This window comes from Bubalus bubalis, chromosome 3 (genome assembly GCF_019923935.1).
Source record: "Bubalus bubalis isolate 160015118507 breed Murrah chromosome 3, NDDB_SH_1, whole genome shotgun sequence".
NCBI lineage: Eukaryota > Metazoa > Chordata > Mammalia > Artiodactyla > Bovidae > Bubalus > Bubalus bubalis.
The window spans coordinates 123,929,270-123,951,535 of record NC_059159.1 but is presented as its reverse complement, the minus strand read 5'-3'; the positions used below and the strand labels follow the sequence as shown (position 1 = coordinate 123,951,535).

The window sequence follows — 22,266 nt, the reverse complement described above, 5'->3', positions numbered from 1 at the left end:
TTTCTTAATCTCTCTGAACCAGTTTCCCCGCTTGTAAATTTTTTTTACTTATTGAGCACCTTAGTATGTGCTGGGTGCTGTGTTAAACACAGGTACCAGAAAGATAAGTAGGCATAAACCTTGACCTAGAACCCCAGTTTAGGAGGTCTTAGTAATCATGGCAAGATGACTTCATGGGAAGAGAAGTGACATTCCGCCATGTGCTGTAAAGTGCAGCGCACATAGAAATAGTGTTGGTTACTGGGACTCCTGGGTCCGTTGCTTTATAATAGAACAACGCCACTCTTGAGTCTGGAGATCCGTTCAAGCCTGGTGCCTATGCACCCACCCTGTTCTGTGGCATCCAAGACCTAGTGTGCGTAGAATGCTTGGTCCTGGGCGCACATATATGGGGCGTACAGAGGTGGAGAAGGAGGGACCTGAATGGCTAAATCCAGACTGTGAAGTAAGGGAAGGGGGAAATTCTGGGAGCCATTTGGAACTCTCCAATTGTGATTTGACCTGATTTTTTAAAACTCTTATACAGCTCATCAGGAGTTAGTGAAACTGCCTTTAGTCAGTGGGAAGTGAGCCAGACTTAAAAAAAAAGAACTTCTTGTTAGAGTGTCACAGGATGTGAAATGTCACTTCTTAGCCCTCACAGCTATTTGCGAGCCTGTGTCTGTCCCCCAGACTGGTCTGCGAACTCCTGGAGGACTGAAGTAGTGTCTCACTCTGCTTGTCCCAGAGCCCAGCACGGGACCTGCCCCAGAGTCAGCCCTGGGGCCTGAGTGGGGGTACAGACAGAACTAGGGGGCTCAGAGGAGGGAGAGCACACGTTTAACCATGGGGGGGAGTTTCTCAGAGGAAGGTATGTGCAGGTTGAACCATGATGATGATAATACAGTAGTACCCTTACTGCTGCGAGCCTGAGGTGGGCTCCATTATCCTCCTCACTTCCTAGATGAAGAAACTGAGGCCCAGAGAGGTTGAACAAGCTTCCCAAAGTGACACAGCTAGGATGCGAGCTCAGCTATAACTCCAGAGCTCATGTTCTCCAGGACTGGGCCTTGGAGCCTAGGTAGAATTTGAACGTGCAGTAACTGGAGAATGGAGCATCCTTGGAGGGCACTGGGTGGGCAGAGAGCCACGACTGGGAAGCTGGCTGGTGACTCCTGCAGTTGAGTGTGGACCATGGTGGACAGTGAGGGGCTGACAAGCAGGCCTCTGCACCACGCAGGTGGAACAGAAGATTCTGAGTCATGTGGGGTCTCCTCACAGGCTTTCTTTCACACAGGCTGGCAGACAGGAGCCCTCAAACTGACTTATTCTCCAGTTCTGCAGGCCCTCAGCAACTTAGTGAGCCCATCCTCGGAGAAACTGGCAGGACCCTTCTCTACAGAGAGAAAGGGTGGTACATGGAACTGGTTTTGCCCCAGCCCCCCATGTGTGGCCCCATGCCAGCCCCTTACTCTCTCTGGTTATGATTCATCACCTCTGCAGGAAAAGAGTTGCCTTAGTGGAGTCTCTTTTAAGTCCTTGGAGCATAACATTGAGAGCCAGAATCTGGGACAGACGAGATGGGTTTGAATTCTGACTCTAATCTGCTGCCATGGTGACTGTGGACACATTACTCAGCTACTCGGTTGCTCAGTTTTTCCATCTGCAAAATGGGGACAACTGTGAATCTGCTCCACAGGAGTTGTTGGGAACATGAGAAGAGCTGCACATAGTCCCTGGTCTCTGCTCTCAGTATTTATTGTCTTATGATCATGCTTGTCCCATCCTTAGCCCCTGACTGACCCCATGACTCAGTGGAAGGGGAAGGTCTGGGGCTCAGAACCTCTCTGGCCACCCACAGAGCTGCTGCAAGGCCAGGGATGCCTGGGTTTGCCCCATCTACCAAGCACGTTTGCACTGTCGATGCTGAGATCATCGCTGCCAGTGGCCGCCCAGCATAAGCCAAGCTCTTGCAACATTCCCCAGGGCTCTGGGGGTTCCTTGTGCCCCAGTCCTGCGTGGGTAGAGCTCCAGGCAGGCAGCACGTTTTGGCAGGTCCTCAGTGGTGTCATTGGTAAAGAGTTTCCTGTGGCTGCGCTTGTTAGGCTTGAGGAAACACAGTTTTTATAGTCCCCTTTTGTTCTTCCCAGATGCTAATAAACTGTTTAAAATTTGGTTAAAATGCTGCTTCTCAAAAACAGACTAACGAGTTGTTTGGGGATTTCTCTCCCCCTGTTAGTCCGAGGTCGTCGAGGTTGGTCTGGGGAGAGGGCCCGGTTTCATGCATTGGAGTGTGTCTTATGAACGTGTTCGGTATTGATTTCTGTCTGCAGGGTCTTGTCTTCCTGGAATTGTGGGTCGTGTGCTAGAAAGCACCTGCCTCCTAAGTGCTAGGCTGGGGGTGTGAGCCCATGCTGTCTGCTGTGTGCTGGGGAAAGCTCATGGGCTGGGATTCCTTGCCTCTTGACTCACTTATGAGCCTGAGCCAGTCACTTCACCTGGGCTGGGTTTGTGAAATCCTATGGATTATTGTGAGATTATAGTGGGATTTCACATACTTCTCTTCTGCTAGAGATCAGTGATTCTCAGTCTTGACTGCATGGTACCATCATCTGGGGGAGCTTTTAGAGAACACTGACCCCAGACCCCACCTTACACCATTTCAATGTTATTTGGGGCAGAACCTAGGCATTGGTGCTTTGTGAAAACTCCCCAAGGGATTCTAACGCACAGCCTGTTGAGAACCGTAGGACTAGCCCAGAGGTGGGCACACTGCAGCCCTTGGGCCAAATCCAACTGCTGCCTATTTTTTGAAATAAAGTTTTATTGGCACCCAGCTGTGCACATTTATTTAGTTGTACATGTGGCTGCTTTTGCATTACAGTGGCAATTGAGTAGAGTTGTTGCCACAGAAACTGTATGCCCTGCTAATCAAAATATTATCTACTGTTCGGCTCTTTAGAGAAGAAATTTGCTGACATCTCTCGCTAGACTCTTCCCCTCTTTGAGGGCAGACACTGTCCTTCTATCCCCTTCTAGATCACCACGGGCGTTGCTGAATTCCAAAACAGAAGTGGCCTGGGTCAGTCCCAGCCCATCAGTTGGGAGAAGAGGCCCTGATTAGCTTAGGCTGAGGCCCTCCCCCACTGAGTGACCTGGTCCCAATCTGGAGATATGTCTCATCTCTTTCCTGGATGGTGACGCTGTCTCTCAGCGGGCAGGCTTGTGTATCTTCCCACCCTCACATACTTTTAGGAAATGAGCCAGTTGTACTGCAGAGCAGCACCCTTTGGGCTCTCAAGCTGGGGGGCTTCTTGAGGAAGTGAGAGAAGGGGTTATACTTCTAAAAGGTTGGACCAACTGCTGCCTCCGCCACCCCCAGTCCCCTGCTTTGGGGTGCCATAAAAATCGCAGAAGGAGCAGAGATTCCAGTGGCAGAGGGTCTTAGTCTAGGTCCTTCTGCTGGCTCACCCAGGTTCTGCCCAGAGATCCCTATGGCAGGCAGCTCACTGCCTCCTAAAATAATCCTGTGCTATTTTGAACAGCTGTGTTTGATCAGTCTTCTAACCTTGAGTTGAAATCTTTTCTATAACCTCCACCAGTTGGTCCTCATTCTGTCGTCTCTGGCCCCACAGAACATGTCTACATCTGGTTCCAGGAATTAACTATCCATCCTGCACTGCGCACACATGCCCCTAAATCTTATCTAGAACATACACACTTCTCAGTCTCTTTAATTATGCTCATGAGACATGGAATCCGGGCTCTTTATCATCCTGGTGGCAGCTCTTAATTAAAGTGCAGGGCCCAGAGCTGGACGTGATTTTCCAGCATCCCTCAGATTTGCGCAGAATGGAAGGAGACAGTTCCTCCCTGGTGGTGGAAGTCATAAGGTCATACCACTGTCAATGCCACCAGTGGGCAGCTTGGCTTTTGAGAAGCCATTAGACCATGCGAGCACAGCATCACTTTAATAAAGGTCCCAGGCAGCTGAGACCCCTGGGTTCTTGCATATCTATGGCAAGTTATGGCATTATTTCTCCTTCTGCCCACATCTGGCCTGGTGGAGTGTCTGTGGGCTTCCCAAAGGGCTCTGTCCCTTCCTGGCTTACCCTGGAGGTTAGAGACATGCACCCAGCCCCCTCACCTGGCAGATGTGTAGTGTGGTTGTGAGAGAGCTTCGTGGGCCCTGGGTTTATGACATCCCTGGGCCAGGAACGAGGTTAATATTCTTAATGGCAAAAGGGTGAGCCCCATTATTACCCCAGCTCATTAATCAATGGCAGAACCCGTTTTACCTGTTAGGTGTCCTGGTGTGGGAAGTTCATGAATGGGAATCCAATTTCCTTTTTAAAGCCAAGCAACCTCTCCCCTTTTTAAATCCGGGAGGCAGTTCTGGGGAGGGTGTCGATATTTTAGAGCAAATTTTTTCTTGGGTGGAAGGGGCTGTGGGCAGCCTTTGAGGGCCCTCCCTGCCTTACTCACCAAGCTGACATAGCTGGCCAGGGGTGCTGGGAAAGCGGCAGCAGCTCACTCAAGCTGGTCCCTAAACCAGCGCCGCCAGGTCAGGACAGCTCCAATTAGGGGATCCAGAATGATGGAGAGCTCAGGGCCATCCGTTTAGACCTGTTGCTCACAGATCAGAGGATGGGCATGACGAAACTGTGGAGAGGGCAAGTGGGGCCAGACCACTCAGGTGGACCACTCAGGTCCACCACTCAAGTGGAGCCCTTTCAGATTGGCTGGTTGGCTGGGGTGATGGTTTAAATGTCCTCTGGGAGTACATCCTTCTGGGGTTCGTATCCTTCTCCCCAAACTGTTCATCGCTCAGTCATGTCCAACTCTTTGTGACCCCATGGACTGCAGCATCCTAGGCTTCCCTGTCCATCACCAGCTCCTAGAGCTTGCTCAAGCTCATGTCCATCGAGCCGGTGATGCCATCCAGCCATCTCATCCTCTGTCGTCCCCTTCTCCTTCCACCTTCAGTCTTTCCCAGCATCAGGATCTTTTCTAATGAGTCTGTTCTTTGCATCAGGTGGCCAAAGTATTGGAGTTTCAGCTTCAGCATCAGTCCTTCCAATAAACATGTAGGAGTGATTTCCTTTAGGATTGAGTGGTTTGATCTCCTTGCAGTCCAAGGGACTCTAAAAGAGTTTCCTCCAATACCACAGTTCAAAAGCATCAATTCTTTGGCACTCAGCTTTCTTTATAGGCCAACTCTTACATTCATACATGACTACTGGAAAAACCATAGCTTTGACTAGACAGACCTTTGTTGGCAAAGTTAATACAGCCCGTTATTAATTCTTGTTAATGAAGCAGGGGCCTGTGTTCAGGTTCACCTTCTGGCTCTCATCCTCCTCCTGTGCTGACTGATGCTTCTGTGTGCAGAAGTGGGACCTCATCTTTCTACTGCTTCACAGCTGCTGTGAACACCTTCAGAACAACGCTGGCGCTCATTGCCTCTAGTGTAAGGACATGCCTGCACTATTTTTGGTGTTAGGTTGTGGGGAGTAGGAGGAGATGGGATCCTGGGCAGGATGGAGGAGGCAGTAAGCAATGGAGGAAAGTAATTGCTAGAAGCCCGCCACAGAGCATGGCTCCAGGTGGAAGCGGTGCTTCCCCAGGTGTGGCCCTGGCAGGTTGCAGGTGTGTTCCAGTCACAGGGAGGCTGAGGAAGAGGAAGGGAGACTTCCAGCACCCAGCTGATGAGGGAGTGTCAGGGTGGCCCTTGCCCAACTTGGTGTGTATCTGAGCCAAATTGGCAGAGCTTCCTCTTCTTCCTTTCAAACCTCCCTTCAGAGATTTAGTTCTGCTGTCGGGAAGGAACCCAGAATTTTTGAAACTCAGGCGGCAGGCTGTGGGTGTCACAGAAGAGCCAAAGACTGGAAGGGAGGCTGGCCAGAGTTGAAACCTGCAACACTTCGTGTGCTCTGAGGCCTTGGAGAAACTAGGAAATCTCTCTGGGCTTTGATTTATCTCATCTGAAAACAATATAATTAGGAGGATGAAGTAAGACAGTGTTAAAATCTCAGTCTTGCCCGACAGTGGGTATTCCCTCCATCCTCAGCATCATGTCCGAGCCTCTTGACAGTTCTCATCCTCGAGCACCCTCAGGCTCTTGGAGGGTCTGGTTTAGGTTCTCAGGTCCTGGCACCAGCGGACCGCATTTCCAGGTGGTCGTCCCAGGGAGTTGAGCAGGGTCTCACTTCCTGGCAGAGAAGTGTGTGAAGCGAGAAAGCTGATGACGGGATATCATGTTGGGGATATCTCCTGATGGTGCCTTGTCAGAGAGGCACTCGGCCTCCGCGATCGCTTGATTAACACAGTGGATCAAAGTTTACTCTTTTGAAATTGATAAGTCTGGGACTCTGTTCAAGAAACCTTTGCCTCTCTTTAAGGATAGAACATTTCCAGTGGCAAGGGATTTATGACCTTGTTTGGAAGGAGATTTTACAATGTGCACCAGTAATTAAGGCCGCTTCTGGCTTGATTCATGAGGTTACTGTCCTGCACCGTGTTGGCATTTCATAGAGACCAGGTCTCAGTGGTCTGGAATGTGCCCTTGGAGTAAGTGGCGGGAAAAGCAAACCCCCTTAAGTAGTGGATGTATCCCAGACCATTGAAATCCAAAGGAGGGCTTGATTTTTTAAAACAGTGTTGAAAAAACTGAAATGCGCCTTATAAACCTGGAGGAAGAAGGCTGGACAGATGGACTGGTGACCAGGGCTTTTCCTGCCATCTCACCTGCTAGTGTTTGTTCTGGTGGTGCCATATCTCCAGGGAGAGATACTGTACATCACTGAGGACCAGGGGGGCTGGGTCACCTGTCACAGGAGCCTGGCTCAGGCAGATGGCTGAGCTGACGTGCAAGGTCAAGGTTCACAGCCACGGCTGTCGGTCAGTGCCCTGACTGGACTTTGCTCGTTGGATTTTTTTTTTTTTTGGTTTAGGGCAGACCAGAGCCCTTCTCTCTTTGACCATTGGCTGTGGTGGAGGGCACATCTGACCCTTACAGCTTATCTGGAAAAAAAACAAAAAACTGAGGTCCTTGGCCTCTTGGAGCATGTGGGGGGCTGGGGACGTTGTGCCTTTATGGACATGCCTGTACATTCATGTCTGAGTGCAGGTGCGTGTGCTAGGCGTGTGTGTATATATTTACTTATTTTATTTACTAAACACTTAAATGATGTCTACCTGTGTTATGTGCATGATTCCAAGCATTCGACAAATATTTAAGACACAATTCTTGTAACAATCTCCTAAGGTACATCTTTGTATTATTCCCACTTTATAAATGAGGAAACTCGGGACAGAGTGTAAGTTGTGTAGCTTGCCTAAGGTCACGCAGCCTGTTGATGGCCCAGCCAGAAAGTGTACAGGTGCTTGAGTGAAAATATGCTTGTTTCTAGTACCCTAAGCATAAGGGGCCCCTTATAGGCATGAACTCAGGCTTCCCCCTGGAGAGGAATGGCCCAACAAATCCTCCATCGATTCATTAGCTCATTGACCCATCTAGCATTTACTTGGCCCCCTTTATGCCAGGCTGGGACTGAGCATTGGGATGTAGATGGGCAGAGCCAATAGGACCACCCTGTGTTGAAAGCTTTGGGCACTCTGGCTTCACCTTGGGGTTCTCAGGGCAAAGGCTGCAGGTCTGAAATCACTCTGCTGCTGCTGCTAAGTCACTTCAGTCATGTCCGACTCTGTGCGACCCCATAGATGGCAGCCTACCAGGCTTCTCCGTCCCTGAGATTCTCCAGGGAAGAACACTGGAATGGGTTGCCATTTCCTTCTCCAACACATGAAAGTGAAAAGTGAAAGTGAAAAGTGCAAGTGAAGTCGCTCAGTCGTGTCCGACTCTTTGCGACCCCATGCACTACAGCCTACCAGGCTCCTCCATCCATGGGATTTTCCAGGCAGGAATACTGGAGTGGGGTGCCAGTGCCTTCTCCCTGAAATCATTCACATATTTACAAATCTGGTGCCTCTGGGTAGGGGATTCAGCAGCAAAGAGAATGGGGAAAATGTGTCCATGAGCCTGGAAAACTCAGTGGTCGTAAGTCCACTAGTCCACCCCCCGGGCTCTAGAGGGCCTGATCAGAGAGAAGTCTTGTAGAGCCATGGGTGATGGGATGGAGGGAGCAAGTATGCAATGCCCACATGTGCTTATTTTACTGTATTTCCTTCCAGTCCCCCCCCTTTTGGGGGGGCTGATCCACACAGAATGTAGGATCTTAGTTCCAGACCAGGAATCAAACCTGTACTCCTTACATTGGAAGCTCGGAGTCTTAACCACCGGACCACTAGCCAGGGAAGTCCTGCAGTCCTTTTTTTTTTATGTACTTAAGTATATGTCTTTCTTTCTCTCACTCTCTCTCTCTCTCTCTTTTTTTTTTTTTTTGGTATTATATTTTAGAAAAATTGAATCTTCCTAGTTTCTATGTTGAAATTGGATTTTTGTCAATTGCTGAAGTGCCAAGGATAAGGCTTTTTTTTAACCAGTAAAGATTCTGGGGACTTCCACGGTGATTCAGTGGCTAAGACTCCACACTCCCAATGCAGGGTGCCTTGGTTCCTTGGTCAGGAAACTGGATCCTGCATGCCGCAACAAAGATCGAAGATCCCGCATGCTGCCACTAAGACCTCCTGGCATAGCCAAAATAAATCAATCAATCAAAAATAAATTTTGAAAAGATTCTGTTACCCTCTTTTGTTGGCTGTATAGTAGGGGTCCTCAGGTGGCTCACCCCATCCTGGAACAAGTCAGAACTCCAGCTGCCGGTTCAGAATTTTCTCCTTCTGCACTTTTGGCTGTGGTCTGAGCCATAGATGTCTGCACCAAGGAGGTGCATTTTTAGACTTTGCTGAGAACAGTGTTACTGCAGGCCACTCACTTCTCTGCCTATGGGGTCAGGCGCCGGCACGGGCTGCCAGCGTCCTCGGCTACAGGGTGGATGAAGTGTGGGTCCCGCAGTGGTCTGGGGCTCCATCAGCCAGTCAAGGGGGGCTGTGGCCCGTCTGCACACAGGCTCACCCTGCTGGGGTCTGTGGCCCCCAAGGCCTTTCCAGGTGCTCACGTGTTCTACCAGCCCACCCACTGCACTGGAGCTTCAGCCCTCCCTCAAGCTGCCAGGTGACTTTGCAGGCCTCTGAAGGGACTAGTGGCCCATCAGGGTCCCCATTTGGTTTTGTCCAGGTGCTGGTTACTTGTTCTCTGGAACGGTGGCCCTCGCCCAGGAGAAAATGACCCAGGGCTTTTGTGTGGGAACACTGCCTGTGCTAGGGAGGCTGGCTTCCAGGGACGGCCTGCTTCCCTGAGTCTGTACAGTTTCCACCACCTTTTCAAAGCCATTATTATCTGCTCAGAATGCTTGGAGGGGATGGGACCTGGAGATCCTTCTTCCCATTGCATGGATGAGGAACCTGAAATTCTGAGAACAGCGGTGTGGGCAGGCTAGGGGCCAAGTGGGACAGGAGTCTGGGGCCATCTGATGGGCCCTCCTGTAGGGGCAGCTGGGTGTAAACTCACCAGGTGTGAGGCTCTTCTTGGCCCCCGGCAGCAGATGCTGTCAGCCTCCTCCTCCTTCCTGCCCACCAGTCCAGCCTCCTCCAGCTAGCTTGTACCTGCATCTCTCCCCGAGGCTTTGTGCAGGACCTGCAATTGGGTGATCATCCTTCCCACACTCGTGAGGCAGCCCAGAAGTCAGAGCTCAAGAACAGCTTCCAAAGGGCCCTCCCAGAGTTAGCTGGTGTCTGGTTCCCCTGTCCTTCTCACCTTGGTAAAGTGATTCTGAACAGTAGGTTTATGTAGACAGTGTTCAAAAGTTTCCAATTTGGGTGGAGTTTGGGTGGTCCACCTTGGTAGCTGACTTGATTACCCAGCTTTCCTGCTGCTGTCCCCTCCCTGACCCATTTCCCCATCCCTCCTAAGTGTCAGCTCCCAAATATACCACTTGCACCTGAGTCCTGGCTTCCGGTTCTGCATCTGGGAGAACCCAGACTAAAATACCTGGCCTGTGGCATCTCAGGTGGGAACAACATCCTTTCCTGGTTCTCTAGTGCTTTCGCCCATGCCAGTATGGTGTTATCCCTTGGTCCGTTGACTCAGTTTCTTCCCACCCCTGGAGGAAGATGTTTTCACAGTGAAGGGGCGAGAGCTCAGGCTCAGAGAAGAGAAAGAGACGTGCCCAGACTGCCACACCTGGGGAGAAGCCAGAAAGCGCTGAAGCTCGGGTCCCTGAATTCAGTACCGCCCTATACATCCCCGCCCACCCTTGCTCCTGCCCAGCACACCTTGTGAGGGCCCTGCTGTGCCCAGGGGCTGATTGCCTTATGGAAGAACCTGCCCGAGTCTGCCTCCTAGCAAAGAGCACATCATGAGCACAGGGTAACTGATTAAACAAGCCACTGACACCATTACAGACAGGTATGACATTGCAATGTTCTGTCCCTTGTAACTTTCCCGTACCTTAGGAGGGGCCAAGTACATGTAAGAAAAAGTGCTTTGGGCTTCAGGGACAGCTGCTTAACTTAGAGGACTGCATGAGAGAAAGAGTTAATTGAGGCTTGGTTGCTGAAGGATTTGAGAACATGGCATTGTTTTCAAAAGTGAATCACCGTTTATTGAGCACCCACTATTAAGCTGAATATAATTGGAAACTTGCAAATATGGTGATGGTAATTATGGCCGATGCTGCATGTCCTCCATAAAAAGGCAGTGACTCGGGGGTGGCGGAGGGGCTGCTGTTTAGTGCTCACATCTTAGAGGCGCTGGGGCCTGGCCTGCCTTGTGGCTCCCAGGTTGCAAAAGTGCATGAATCATCCTAATGGGCTGCATTCAGAGAGAATGACCCTTCACTTAGTACGGTTCTGCAGCACTGTTGCTGATTATTGAAATGCGCTGTGCCAGCCTGGGCCCCGTCTCCCCTTGATCCAGCTGCGAGCACAGAGCAAAGGCTGGTGGGAGAAGCCCCCTTGTTCTCCACTCCTGCTCTCTCCTGGGCCCTGCGTGGAGCATGGAGGCCTGGTTTCCAGGGGTTTTCAGAAGTGCCCAAGACCTCGGGAAAGGCCTTGGCTTCTTTACTTTACATACTTTTCCTTTGCACACTGCGTTTGCTTTACATACTTTTCTTCTGAGTCCACTGGAGAAGTTGTTCTTATTGGACACAGCCTCCTGTTACCGTGAGAAAGCCCCACGGGCATGCCTGATCCTTGGGAAGGGAACAGCGGATGGGACCAAAAAATGACTCTAATTCAGCCATCTAAAACCCATTTTGGAAGCAGGCGGCTATAAATATGTATGTAGGTCACCAAACGACTTAGGTTTTTGTGTGGCTGGTATTTGCCAGGAGTCTGGTTCTGTTACCCTGCTAATGAGCATTCTGTTACTGGGCATCCAGGTGACTTGCAAGACCCTTCCCCTCCCTCCCCAGGCCTCAGTTTCCTCCTCAGTAAGAGGAGGGACTCCATCAGGCTGGATGATGGATTGAGATGATGATCATCAGAACTGACATTTCTCAGGACTCGCCATGTGCCAGCCCCGTTCTAAGTATATCACGCAGATGGGATCATTTTATCCCCACCCCGCTGTCATTTTATAGACCAGGGGCCTAAGGCCCCGAGAGGTGCCTGACTTTCAGAACCGTCCCCTGTCCCTGCTCCTGATGATGGAAAGTCTAGAGAGCCCTGCCAGGGAAGAAGAAAATCCCCATCTTAGCCTTCCTGTCCTGGGTCTGGTCTCAGAGAGCTTTCTAGGCAGTAGCCCCAAACTCAGGAGGGGCACTTGTCCCCTCTTGAGCAGGAAGCTTGGGAGAGAGGACTGTCTGGGAAGATGGGTGCGGGTGGTTGGGGTTTGCAGGAGGGCTGGGCTGTGCTGAGCCAGAGCTCAGGGGAGGACAAAGGGATGCCCAGTGGGTATCCCCAGGTGGATTGAGCCTGGCCTGGGGCTGCCTCCCACAAGGAACTGTCTGTGGGGATGGATGAAGGTTCTTGTGAGAGGAGCTAGTGTGTTTTTCCTGGGGCATGATTGTGGTGAATGTGCCCCGAAATTTTTAAGAAAGACTTTAAGAGAAAAATTAGATAGGCATCCAGGTATCACGGGAACCATGTGGACCTGGGAGTGAAGAAACATTTGGTTATTTATTTCTGGCACTGACCTTCACTCCCTGCTCCCCAAGACCTCCTGCTCCCCAGTGCATTTGTGCTTTTCAGGCTATGGAAAGTGGAAAATGTTGGGGTTCCATGTGAGATTTCCTCTGCACAATTTATACACATAAAAGTTTGAAACCCACTGGACTAGACTGTCTCTCGAGGCCCTCTGAACTCTGACCCCACATGTAGTGACTCTGCAGACCCCCAAGGTGCTTCTGTCCTCAGGAGGGAGGCACTGGATTCTCTGTCTGTAGGTTCTGGCTAAAAGCAATGAAAAAGTACTAAGACAGAGCTATCTCTGAGTTCAAAATAGAACCTCCCACTGCTTGAGAGATGCTGAGAAGCCGGTCCCTACCACATAACAGCAAGGTTCTGGGGTAAATAAACAGAGGGCCAGGCCAGACTCCACTCCAACAACCTCCCACCCAGGACCCACAGCCTTCTCCATGGGGTGAAACTGAAGGAGGATGAGGCGTGCATGTGAGAGGAGGGGGGAGGCAAGCAAGCAGGGCTGGAGAGGCGCTGACGAAGGCTGTAATTTGGAATGCATTTTTCCTGACAAGTTGGAGCCTGCAGGTGTCTAGGCAAGCAGCTGTGGCCTTGGGAGGGGCAGGACTGGAAAGACCAGTGGAGACCACTGCCTCCTGACTTGTGGGCCAGCTAACTGGCTGGTCTGTAAAGAAGCGTTTACCACAAAGCACCCAAGGTCTGCACAAAGAAACGGATGGCGGCTGCTTGGATAGGGACAACTGTCCTGAATGACTGAACCGTAGGGTTGTGAGCTCCTGCCCCTGCAGCCTTATGGGCAGAAGCCTTGACCTCTGTCAGTGAAAGAGGGCCTAGCACTTCGAGATGACTCTGAGTGGCTGAGTCAGACGTTAGAGGAGAGAAAGGGAATCTGTCCTAGGTCGGTGCGGAAAAGCACTCTCCCCACCATCTGATTTCCAGGAGTTTCGGCTGAACGCCTGAATGTAGCTAATTAATCTTCCCCAAATTAATTTTCTTGCCATGTCAGAAATGATTTATTGGTGTGCCTGTAGGTAGAGGTGGTCTATGATGGTCAAAGCCAGGGACAGGGAGTGGCAAGCAGGGACTGCTTGCCTGTATCTCCGCATGGGGGCGGGGTGTCCCCACAGCCCTGTGTGTATTGCAGCCTGTTTTGTGGACCCCTCAGAGCCCTGGATGTGGGCATAGACCCAGAGCACGCTGCCATCTCAGCACATGGAGGGTGGCCTGGAGGTTCTCTACCTCTTAACCAAGTCCCTGGACTAGGTGCATCCTCCCCAAAGCATAAAAGGCGAAAAAAAGGATCGTTCACAAACATTTTTCTTTTTGTGGTTGAGAAATGTGACAGCTGTTGGCATGCCTAATTGCAGCCAATTTTCTCTCTGTAATCATCACTGGGGCCTTTTCTGGGGTTTCTTCTTGGGTCTTTGTTTTGTCTTCCCGACTAGATTTTCAGCTTCCCGTGGACAGAGACCCCAGCTTGATCCCGGGCTCCCAGGAGGTGCCACCATAGCCTATTCTTTATAAACTACTGACCCGTCCCCAAGTCATGACATTATTTGCTCTTCGCGAAACTCACATAAAGTTGAGAAAGCAAATAGTTTTGCCCTGTTTCACGGAAGAATCGCTGAAGTTTGGAGAGATAAAAAGAAGCTTGGTCAAAGTTACCCCGCAAGGGTGAAAGAGAGTCGGCTCGGGCCAGAATGCTCTGTCTGGGACGTTTCTGCTTGGTGGGGGTCCCTTCTGTGGAGCCACTCATTTTTCTGTGTTTTTGCACAGTTCTGTCCTGCTGCTGGGGCTTTGGAAATACCACCCATCTTGGTCACGGTTGGGGTTCTGCAGACAGCCACCCAGGCAGGTATGCCTTGAAGCCAGTGTTCTGCTGTGGAGCAGCTGAAGCTGCACTAACAGAGCACAGAGAGGTGGTATCCAGTTTTCTGACCTCTACCCAAACCAGACAGCCGCCTTAGAGCTTCTGCTTGGGCACCTGAATGGCAGGAGCTCCAGTTCCCAGGCAGCTGTTCCTTTCACTGGCTGTTAAATGTCCTTCCTGACTCATCGAGCTTACTCCTGTATAGTTTGGGTCTCTGTGGAGCATCTGTCTACCTCCTCTTCTCCAGGCAGCCCCTCATCATTGGAAGCCCTCTCCAGACCCCCAAATCCCTGTTGTGTTAATGCCATCTCTTGGTCAGCATGGCAACTGAGTTTCCCTCTTGAGGATGTCAGGCCTGCCAGGGCCTGTGTCACGGTGGGCCCCAGAGGAAGACCAGGACTCCAGCCTGCCAGTCCCCTGATGAGGGCAGAAACAGGGAGCCACTGGCTGCTGCTGCCGTGCATGCTGTTCACTCACCTTCAAGGAGCCCTCCTGACCCCCAGAGTGGAGGGGAGGGCCGGGTTGCCCGTGTGGTTCCTGGGTTTCAAGCTGGAAAGCCAAGACACAGAACCCCAGGCTGTCCATGGCCCCTCTGCCCCTGCACAGTCCAAAGGCAGGCCAGTCATACACTGGCCTGTATTTTCAGCCAGGGATGTTGAATTATGCTAGAGTCAGCACCCATCACCTCCCTAAGGCAGAGAGAGCTCCTTTTGTCTTAGCTATTCTCTCTCTTATTTATTTTTGGCTTTACTAATAAATAAAATAAAATTGATTGATTGATTGATTTTGGGGGTCTTCTGTGCGACATGGGCTTTTCTTTAATTGCCACGAGTTGGGGCTACTCTGTTGCTGTGAGCGGGCTTCTCACGGCTGTGGCTTATCTTACGGCAGAGCACGTGCTCCGGGGCACTCGGGCTGCAGTACTTGCAGCTCATGGGCTCAGTAGTGCAGTCCCCAGGCTTCTAGAGCACAGACTCAGTAGTTGTGGCACAGACTTAGCTGCATGTGGATCTTCCCAGATCAGGGATCGAACATGTCTTCTGCATTGGCAGGCGGATTTTTTTACCACTGAGCCATCAGGGAAGCCCCTTAGTTGTTCTTTAAAGTGGTTCGAATGCAGTGGGGAGGCTTAGTCATTCAATCTGGGGCTCCTGACCTTTTTGAGAAGTGCCTGACACTTTGCAGGCATATATGAATGTGATGGAGGGAGCAACAACTTTTCAGTTATCAGATTCCCAAAGAGATCCATGACCCCGAAACCATGAAGAAAGCTAGCACAGTTTTAAGAATAAATTGATAAGGAATGGTCCAACTGGGACCATGTAGAACATTCCCAGGTGTGTTCACATGCAGTTTGCTTTAGAGTAGAGCAGACAAAAGCCATGTGCCTGGAAAGGACACAGAGCCTCATGGGTTGCCGCCCCCTCACTTTCCAGGAAGAGGAAAGCAGCGGAGGGTGGTGGAAACTGGTCTTGCCTCATCCCGTAAGTGGCTGAGCTGGGGCAGCCCAATGCTACCAGTTCTCACAGGCAGCAGAGCATAGGAGGTGCCTGTATGGCTTGGAGGAGGTGCCTGTGGGGCAGTGGGGACAGCACAGGCCACCCACTCCTGGAAGGTGGAGCTTCCCGTCTCGTATCCCTTCTTTTCAGTAGGCTTGAGTGCTTTTAGTAGGGATACCTGTGCATTTCAGCTCTTCTCTACAGTCCCACCAGCCCTCCCTGGAGCCAGGTAACCTTCCTGGAGAGTTTGAACAGCAGTCTTGTTCTGATAGAATCTATGCGTTGAACAGAGAGCGTTGCCCATCTTCACAGCCGGCCCAGCCTCGGCCCTGGCTCCCCTCAGGGGGCAGGGCAGTGTCTGGCCTCCCCCCAGCTCAGGCATGTTGCTCAATCTGACCAGCCCTCAGGACTGCACAGAGGATGCCATCACTCCCGCGTCTTGGATCCTGGAGATGGATCAAGGCGTGCTGGATCATCTCTTACTCCACTTGACCCCCAGGGAAGAAAGCAAGAGAGAGCTGCATTTTACACTGACTTCTTGCTTCACTTTATTGAACAAGGCTGAGAAACATCTGGGAAAAGTGGAATTCCAAAGTCATATCGAGAGGCTTAGTTTTAGATTGGTGGGCGAGGGGGCTGGCTCTAACTTAAGATTTCCCAAACTTTACTCATAAGAATCACCTGGGTTACTTATTAAATATACAACTTATTAGGGCTAAGAATCTGGGTTTTATAAAACAAGGATTCCAGGCCACGCCTATCTTCAGGCTAGTTTAAGAAGTAGTTTATCTTCTCTACCAAAAATAACCTGTGAAGAGGAGTGCTGTGGAAAATTTAGTTTTTCATATAATTGAGTAATAAGTTTTTCTTGTTTGAAAAATGTATTACTATTACAGACAAGTCTCCTTTGATTTTCTCTCATCACCCCATCCCAGTCCCTTCCTCCTCCCAGAGGAGTTGTCAGTTTGAAGAGTCTGTCTCCCCAGACATTTTTGTTACATTAAATAGAGATACAGGTTTCTGTTTAATTTTCATGAATAGGTATCATCTTGTATTTATCATTCTACAGCCTGCTTTCCTTCCATTCAAAGCTACGTCATGGAGCAGTGTTGGTGCGATAGCTTTAGAGTGACTGCTTTTTTTTTTTTTAATCTAAAACATAATATTCCTTAGTAGAAACTGGCACGGTTTATTTAGCAATTCCCCTATTGATAGACATAGAAGGTTCTTGAAGTTTCTCTTTATTACTTGCTTTAGTGAACATCCTTGCCCAAGTCTCCCTGTGCACATTTAGGAATAAATACAGAGAAGTGAAACTGTTGGGTCAAACCACGTGCTTTTTTGGAGTTTAGTGGATTCTGCCCAAAGTTAGGCTTCACAGTGGCTCTACCATTTACCTTTCCACCCAGAGCCTGTGGAGAGAGGACCCGGCTCTCCGTACAAGTGCCACTGTCTGTTAAAGCACGTGGGCCTGTGCCCAAGTGGAGACACCCACTTTCCTCTAGTGCTTCCCTTTGGGGGTGAATTGAAAGACTACCTCCCATCAGGAAACTAAATCCTCGAGAAAACCCAGGCTGCAGACTGCTGTCAGGGATGGACCAGTTCCACCCAGCAATGTGTGCAAAGCAGAAAGGAGGCCTGTGGAGCTAACTCCAGAGCCTTGTCAGAGGGCACTGAGTGTGCTGGGATTCTAGAATCCTCTGGACTGCTGTGGAAAGGAAAGGAAAGTGAAGTTGCTCAGTCGTGTCCAACTCTTCACAACCCCATGGACTGTAGCCTGCCAGACTCCGTTCATGGGATTTGCCAGACAAGAATACTGGAGTGGGTTGCCATTTCCTTCTCCAGGGATTCTTCCCCACCCAGGGATCGAACCTGGGTCTCCCACACTCCAGGCAGATTCTTTACTGTCTGAGCCACCAGGGACTGCTGTAGGCCATGTACAAAAATGGGAGGTGGGGACAGGGCTCTTGAGGACAGCACCCACTCTCCCCCTACTTGCCCCTGCCCCGCTCCAGTTTCACCGCTTTATAAACCTATGAAAATCCTTCAGGGCCACTGGCTAACCTGGGACTCTCCAATTTTGTTTGAAAGCAAGAAAAGGCTTGCCTGGGTTTTAGCCATACCTGGCTTCTTTTCTCAGAGAGGGGCGGGCAATACGCCCATCCCAGGAGGCCAAAACCGTGAAAGAAGATGTGTTAGGCAGCCACATCTAGTTAGGCAGCTGCACTCAACAGCCATCCTTCTGCTGCTCTCCTCCCTGGGGAGTGGTGGGCCCAGTGGCCTGGCTTCCCCTCTCAGCTCTGCACCTGCCCAGTGTAAGGCAAGCTGGCCATCTGAAGGGTCCAGTGCCCTGTTGGGTGTTTGCCAATTCAAGATCAAAATCAAGGAAAGCTTCTCGTATACCTGTGTGGCCTGACCTACAGAAGGGCCCTGGTTGGCTCCCTTTTGCTTGAACTGTTTAATTAGATATAAGGTACTTGTCCACTAACGGGGGCATTTTAAATCAAAGCGGCGTCCCTGGGCAGCTTGGATAGTGGCCACCCTTGAGGCCGGTGGCGCATTGCATGGCTAAGCTCCCCACTCAACTCTCCTAACTCTTGGTTAAATTTTTACTCCGAAAACCAGGACAAGATTTTGTGAAAGGTCAGACAGCTCAGTTAGTGTTTGCCGAGTTTCACGTTGCTTAAACCTCAAATTCCCTCCCCTCTACCAACCTTACTTTGAAGTTTGAAAGGAAATTGATTAAATATTATACATTTTTAGGAACCTTCCGATTTGCTTCTTAAACTAACAGAATTCTAAACTGTTTTTTTGTAAACGGAAGGATTTTCAAACTGTCAGCAGGTATAACTAGAACCATATGTCAGCAGAGACCAGGAGCTTTCCCTGGTTTCAGGATTTGTAAATTCTTATTGAAACGGAAGCAAGCAGGGCAGGCAGCCTGAGGGCCCCCATGACAGCCTGAGCTCAGATCTCATTTTAATTAGAAAATACAGATAGCGCCTGCTGAACCGAAGGCCTCCCAGAGCTCCTGTCCCAGGGTGAACAAAGATTTGGTTTGTATCCTGCTTGCCTCCGTGTTTGCAAATTACTGAGCACTTCCGGGAGGAGCTGGAATGTTGATTTCTAGATTACGCAGCCCAGCACCCTCCCCAGTTAATCCCCCCAAAGTGATTTTGTTCTTTTAGGGAAATATTTGCTCCCTTCCTTGTTGCAGAATAGTCGGAGGGTGTTCACGAAGAAAAGAGACTGCAAGGAAGGCGAGAACAAGAGAAATGAGATTACATGTTATCCACAGCAGGTTCATCATTTTCTCCATTGGACTTCTGGCCCCTTGAATTCTGAGACACAAAACCCTATGCACCCCAGATCTGCATCTGAGCTGTTCTGTAGGACAGTGGTTCACGTGTCTAATTTTCTCCCTAATGTGTTCTGCAAATGGTAGAGTAGAAATATCATATGGAAGACGTGAAAGGCCCTACTGCTCCTCTCCCCCATCTCTCCCTGCCCGTGTCATTTGAGCTCAGGGAGTCCCCAGAAAGGCCACAATTACAACGTCAGCATCTGGAAGCGCCTCCACTGGGACTAGAGCCTGACCCACAGCCGCTTTGGAGCGGTGGCACCGGGCCCTGCACATACTCAGATGGTGCTCCAGCCCTGGGTCTTTCACGGATAAGCCTGCCCTTGTTCAGGGAGAAATGACTGCTGTGTGCGATGCCTTCCGCCGGCCGTCCTGGCCACACGCTGGTGACAGGGCAGCTGCCCGCGGTCCTAACGTGGGCATCACATTCCGGGCAGCTGGAGGTCACTCTGCTCACCCGGCCAGGGCTGCTGCCACAAACTGCCTCTTACCCGGCAGACAAAGGGGGATTTTTCCCTTCCCCTGGGTTTACAGGCCCCTCAGATGCCTTACATTCCAGGAGCTGGGTGAAAGTGGAGGCTCCTGTGGTTTCTAATTAAACCTACAATTTAAATAACAATTCATGAAACCCCAAGGGTTGAGAGACAGGCTAACCTGCCCCCCTCCTCCCAAAAGAGGCAGCTGGGTGGCCCTGGCTGGGAGGCTGAGGACTTGCCCTTTGCCAGATGTGGGACCAAAGGAGCCCAAGTCACAGTGAGTTTTGGTGGAGCGAGGGTGCGTTGAAAAGGGACCTGTGCTTTCCCCTCTGGTGAGGGTGCCCTGAGGGGCACCTCCAATGAGAAGAAAAGTTGCTGTGTTTGCTTTTAGCCTGCAAATGGGAATTTTTACCTTTCTCCTGGGAAAAGAGAAAGCTTTGAAGTATTCAAAACTCAGATTTTTTATGGTCTCGGGGACTCCCCTGGCTGCCCCCCCCCCACCTAGCCCCAGGTGACTGCTCTGTTTGTTGTGGAACTTTTGTTGTTATCTGGAATACAGACAAATGAGGAGTCCTGGAAGGAGGCAGAGGAACCAGCCAAGGGTCCCGGTTCAGCCCCCGCCCGCTCTAGACCTCCGTTTCCCCATCTGTCACAGGAGAGTCTTCTGATGTGTGGCTTCCAAGGCCCTCGCTGCCGTTAGCAGTCTGTCTGGCCATTCCCGAGCTGCTCTTGTGTTTTCACTGGGCCCGGCTGGGGCCTCAGTCATCTTTGCAGAGCGTTGATCTCACCGAATTGTTGTCTGATTACCCAAGGCATGGTTGTGTTCCAGATTTGGGAAAGTGGAACGCTGGACATAATTATCTCGAGACAAACTCTTCTATGCCTCAGCCAGCACCAGGAGCATGTCAGCATTTCTGGGCTTTCTGCGAGCTCCTTTCCAACTTTCCTCCCTCTCCATTCATTCCATTGCGCTAAGCAAGTCACATCCCCTGAAGACGCCCTCCAGGTTCTTGCCTCTGTGCTTCTGTTCTCACTTCACTGTGCCTGGAGCAGCCATCCTGCCTGTGCAGGCCCAGGACCCTCCCTTAGGATGGAGCACAGCAACGTGGGTTCCCTGTTACCCCTGCAAGAATCAGAGCTCCCTGCTGGTGGGCACCAGTTCAGACTCCAGCCTCCACCTCCCCTTCCTTGCCCACCTGGCACAGACTCGGTTTATATTTGTTGGAGCAAAGCCTGGCTGTGAACAGAAGTGAAGTAGAAAGCCCCAGGTGGACTCACACCCTTACCATCTTCCCTACAGGTGATCATCGCTGATGACTACTCGGACCCCTTTGATGCCAAGAATGATCTCAAAAGCAAAGCAGGAAAGGGAGAGAGCGCAGGCTACATGGAGCCCTATGAGGCCCAGAGGATCATGACTGGTAAGCACAGACACTTGCAACTCCGCAGGGAGGTGGATGGGTCACGTGGTCACCGGCCAGCCTCTGCAGGGGAAGGTGTGTACTTTGGAGGTGGTGGTTGGGGGGGTGGCACTGTGTTGAATCTTTACCACAGGTTATCTGTTCAGGTTTCACTGACCTCAGGAAGAACCCGGCAGGGCACAGTGACTGTCCAGAGATAGTAGGGTACTAAGTACAGTTCATCAAGAGAGAGACCAAGAAGTAAGTGGGGAGGTGGGGGGAGTTTATCTTAGGAATTTCTAATTCAAAAAAGATACAGCTTTTGAGGTGGAAAGCTTGGAGCTTCCTAGCAATCAGGGCAATAAGAGAAACAGGCAGGGTTACCTTGCTTTTATTACTTAGTAGAAGGGGGCAGACTAGGTCTTTAGGGACAAAGTTATCCCTGCCCCCATCCAAGAAAATCTTTGTTTTAGGACAGGAAGCAGCTTAAAGCACCATGGTCTTTGTGGCAGGCTTATAGGAAACACAGAGACTTTCCTCCTATAACTGTTTTCCTATTGGCCCTTGATGATGAAACCTGTCAGAGCAGCAGTGTGGGGCCCAGAAGAATGTGGCCGGGTATGTGGTATCCTGGGGGGTCTGTTTTCACCAGAATAATACTTGGAACATCTTAAAAAAAAAAATGGTTATTTGGCTGCACCGGGTCTTAATTGTGGCATGCGGGATCTTCAGTCTTTGTTGCGGCATGCGAGATCCTTAGTTGCAGCATGTGGGATCTAGTTCCCAGACCAAGGATCGAACTGGGCCGCCTGCCTTGAGGAGCACAGAATCACAGCCACTGGACCACCAGGGAAGCTCCAGAGCATCTTTAAAGAATTAAGAGATATCAGATAGCAGCCATCTTGACAGACCCTAGGCATGGGCGGGTGGTAGGGAGATCACAAGCAGGGGAGAACCCCTCCATGAGGGTCCCCCTGGCTCAGGAGGATAGTCCAGGCATGGAAGAACGCTCGTGGGTTGGCCTGCTCTGACCCTGAGCAGGACAGTGATGTGAGCAGGGGCACCATGTACTGCAGACCACAGGCAGGTGGCCCTGAATTCTGAGCCTGTTGAGTCGGTGCCCCGTATGTCTCAGGGTTTGGGATTCAGGTGCCTCCTTCTGTGACCCTCTTATTGTTTATTTGGTGTTCATGTTTTTGAGCACGTTCTCCTGATTCCTTCTGAATTTAAAGGAGGAAGGGAGGGACTTCCCTGGCAGTCCAATGGTTAAGACTCTGTGCTTCCGCTGATTGGGGAACTAAGATCCTGCATGTGGTGTGGCCAGAAAGTAAAATAAAAAATAAAAGAACATATTGAAGAGAAGAAGAAGGAGGGGGAGGAGGAGGAGAAAGGGAAAGGAAGCACCAGTTACTGAGCTCTTAGCACATGCTGGGCTTGTGTTGAATGTTTCTCTCGGGCTGCAGAGACCCTCTAGGATAATTGCTGAAGAATCTGAGTATCAGTCCAGGCCCTGCTTCCA

The 22,266-nt window shown here is 50.7% G+C and overlaps 1 protein-coding gene across 1 annotated transcript in view; it reads left to right on the top strand.

Annotated features, from left to right (window-relative positions):
* The window catches only part of SHB (SH2 domain containing adaptor protein B), a 136,135-nt gene that overhangs the window by 29,379 nt on the left and 84,490 nt on the right, over positions 1-22,266 (top strand). Inside the window, exon 2 of the mRNA XM_006063467.4 lies at positions 20,648-20,768. Within this exon, the coding sequence (XP_006063529.2) occupies positions 20,648-20,768 (121 nt within the window). The remainder of the gene's footprint in view (positions 1-20,647; positions 20,769-22,266) is intronic.